The sequence below is a fragment of the Rutidosis leptorrhynchoides genome, chromosome 8 (genome assembly GCF_046630445.1).
Source record: "Rutidosis leptorrhynchoides isolate AG116_Rl617_1_P2 chromosome 8, CSIRO_AGI_Rlap_v1, whole genome shotgun sequence".
Taxonomy (NCBI): domain Eukaryota; kingdom Viridiplantae; phylum Streptophyta; class Magnoliopsida; order Asterales; family Asteraceae; genus Rutidosis; species Rutidosis leptorrhynchoides.
The window spans coordinates 313,969,198-313,972,977 of record NC_092340.1 but is presented as its reverse complement, the minus strand read 5'-3'; the positions used below and the strand labels follow the sequence as shown (position 1 = coordinate 313,972,977).

Here is a 3,780-nt window from a genome sequence, read left to right as displayed (position 1 = left end):
ATGTTCATCACCAGTACCCTTTTGTCTATTAGTCTATCATTTGTCCCTAATAATTCTCAGAGATATAGATATACTACTCCATATTTAACATATTAAGTATTAACACTAGCTTGTTGTCCTTGGTTAGTTATTATGTAAGTAAAACATACATTATCCTTTCATATTACCATCAAAATTCAATTGGAAAAAACTAACTGAATTGCAATATTGAAATGATCAGTAGGATTTATATCATTAAAGATAATGAGATGAAATGTAAGAAAGAGTTACATCTTTATAAATAACCACATCTTAAACTACTGACAACAACAACAACAACTACTGAGTTTAGATATAATTAAATCAGTGGTTCAATATAACTTGTCAACTTCAGTTATAAATGTATATTATCACTTATAACTACATAATTTAAAACATGGACCAGAAGCTAAATTGGATTACATCAAAAAAAAAAAAAATGAACATATTTCCCACTCTTCTATACCAATATCCCAAGGAAAAAAGTAAGCCTTTAAATGAGGTCTTAGAACACATGTAACAATATAGAGCTGAATCACTTTTATGCAAAAGAAAATAAAAGAACAAACTCACTAGACAATATGAGAGGTGCACCCAATTTCTCCAAGTTAAATTGTATAGTACTTCATCCTTGCTCACTTAAGAAATATGGAATGCTGAAATCTTTTTTACCGTTAACATTTTCTGTCAGTTTGATCCAATTTGAGCATCAATGATTCCGCTTTGAATTAATTTATAGACCATGTACATACGTTAATCGAAACAATAAACTGGTTGTGTTGTCTAGATCAAGGAAGGAACAGATGAATCCATATTGCTTGTAGGATCAAGCCACTCTCCATCATCAACGCCCGTTGTGGTCCATTGAAAAGAAGATGGATCAAATGATTCCAAAGCTTTAATTTGATTATGATCGCTTTGGTCGATAAAACAATTGTTCCAATTAGGGCTGCCTTTTGTTCCTTCCATTTGAACATTATTCAATAATGAACTAACCCCATGACCTCCATTTGTTCCAAACGCTATAAATCTTGATTGTGGTTGAAGACTTGAAGATAAATCAGAAGCCATCGTAGGATCCATCGTACAACTATTAATCGAACTACCATTAAACAAAGAAGGGTAGCTTGAAATTTGTGAATTTGAATTGTGAGCCACTAAAGTATCACCATGATCTGATGATAAAACGGGTAAACGGATAAGGTTTTCCATGTTCTGTCCACCATGATCCGATGATGAAAACCCTAATCTAGTAGAGTTGATCATTCGTGGTTGGACAAGATCGTACCTTGAAACACTAGTATTGAATCTTGTGTACTTATTTGGATTTTCTTGTAACAACCCATACAAAGGTTTCAAGTTCTTGCTAAATGAATGAGGGGGATCAAGATTAGGGTTAGAACTAGGGTTAAGATTTTGAGCAAATGTAACTGAAGTTGTAGCATCTTGATCTGTAGTGGTACTATTTGTTGTTGTATTAGTGAATGTTCTCTTGATTCTCTTGTTTCTTCTACATCCTCCACCAACAGGAACATTTCTTAAGGTTCCACCTCTTGTCCAATACCTCTTGCAAGATTTGCAAAAATGTCTTGGTTGTGATAAACTATAATTATTGTAATAGCAAAATTTGGTGTTCAACGATTCGCATCGTGGGCACTTCAAGATTGGTTGTTGTCGTTGTTGCGGTTGATTTTGAGGAGCAATTGAGTTTTCAATAACACTAGCTGCAGAAGCCATCAATAGTTTCTTCTAATTTAGCTAGAAATGATAAAAATAATTGCTTTTTCTTCAAGGGTGTAGAAAGAAATCAAAAACAGGTAGACAAATGGACAAAGATCCTGCTTCCAAATGCTAGAAAACAAAAGAATATGAGTCACATTCTCTTGTCTTAAAACTAGCCACTAATTAGGAATTAAGTACATGAGTTAGAGGATACTAAAATTCTTTGTAGATTATTTATATCTACAAGTTGTAAATTGTAACAAACAATAAGTAGAAAAATAACATATATATGTGTTGTCATTCTTTAATTTGTTTAGAGATTAAGAGCTATATGTCAGAAATAATTAAGTTTTACTTTAATTAGTTTCACGTGAATGATGCTATTTAAGATGGAAATTAAATTAGGATTAGGGGTCCAAATTAATTGATCACAACTACAACAATTGTATTATTCTGAAAAGTGGTCCAAAGAAATTATCTTTGAGTTGTAAAACTTTTATGGCTCGCTTATTTCATAACAATAATATTAGTGATCAGATGTTTATGTGATCTAAAGAAAGCAAAGTGTTCATGTCCATTTTTGAGTGTTTATTTTGGTGTTCAAAAGAAAAACTGAAATTAAATTCAGTGATATGGGTGGAGGTGTCCACAGTGTCCATTTCGGTATTCATTTTTTTTTATATTTTTAATTATTTTTAATACTTATTTTATTTATTATTTATAAATAACATTTATAAAAGAGAAACAACTTTTATTAATAAAATTTTTTTTCTAAAAAATACAAGATAAAAAACAAACACACCGAAATGTCCCGTTCATATTGATTATAAACGTTCCATATTAATTGATTTCGTCTCGAGGTTTTGACCTCTATATGAGACGTTTTTCAAAGACTGCATTCATTTTTAAAACAACCATAACCTTTATTTTATCTATAAAGGTTTAAAAGCGTTACGTAGATTATCAAATAATGATAATCTAAAATATAACGTTTACACACGACCATTACATAATGGTTTACAATAAAAATATATTACATCAAAAATAAGTTTCTTGAATGCAGTTTTTACATAATATCATACAAGCATGGACTCCAAATCTTGTCCTTATTTTAGTATGCAACAGCGGAAGCTCTTAATAATCACCTGAGAATAAACATGCTTAAAACGTCAACAAAAATGTTGGTGAGTTATAGGTTTAACCTATATATTATCAAATCATAATAATAGACCACAAGATTTCATATTTCAATATACATCCCATACATAGAGATAAAAATCATTCATATGGTGAACACCTGGTAACCGACATTAACAAGATGCATATAAGAATATCCCCTATCATTCCGGGAAATCCTTCGGACATGATAAAAACAACATCGAAGTACTAAAGCATCCGGTACTTTGGATGGGGTTCGTTAGGCCCAATAGATCTATCTTTAGGATTCGCGTCAATTAGTAGATCGGTTTACTAATTCTTAGGTTACCAAGCAAAATGGGCATATTCGGCTTCGATCATTCACCCATATAATGTAGTTTCATTTACTTGTGTCTATTTCGTAAAACATTTATAAAACTGCATGTATTCTCATCCCAAAATATTAGTTTTTAAAAGTGGGACTATAACTCACTTTCACAGATTTTTACTTCGTCGGGAAGTAAGACTTGGTCACTAGTCGATTCACGAACCTATAACAAATATGTACATATATATCAAAGTATGTTCAAAATATATTTACAACATTTTTAATACGTTTTAATGTTTTAAGTTTATTAAGTCAGCTGTCCTCGTTAGTAACCTACAACTAGTTGTCTACAATTAGATGTACAGAAATAAATCGATATATATTATCTTGAATCAATCCACGACCCAGTGTATACACGTCTCAGGTTAGATCACAACTCAAAGTATATATATTTTTGGAATCAACCTCAACCCTGTATAGCTAACTCCAACATTACTGCATATAGAGTATCTATGGTTGTTCCAAATAATATATATACATGGGTCGATATGATATGTCAAAACATTTGCATACGT

General features: G+C 31.2%; 1 protein-coding gene across 1 annotated transcript; it reads right to left on the bottom strand.

Annotated features, from left to right (window-relative positions):
- Positions 1-528: 528 nt before the first annotated feature.
- Positions 529-1,755, bottom strand: LOC139864784 (dof zinc finger protein DOF1.4-like). The gene has a single exon (XM_071853353.1). It carries the CDS (start codon positions 1,753-1,755, stop codon positions 802-804), a length of 954 nt encoding a protein of 317 aa, XP_071709454.1. The 3' UTR covers positions 529-801.
- Between the last annotated feature and the right edge of the window lie 2,025 nt (positions 1,756-3,780).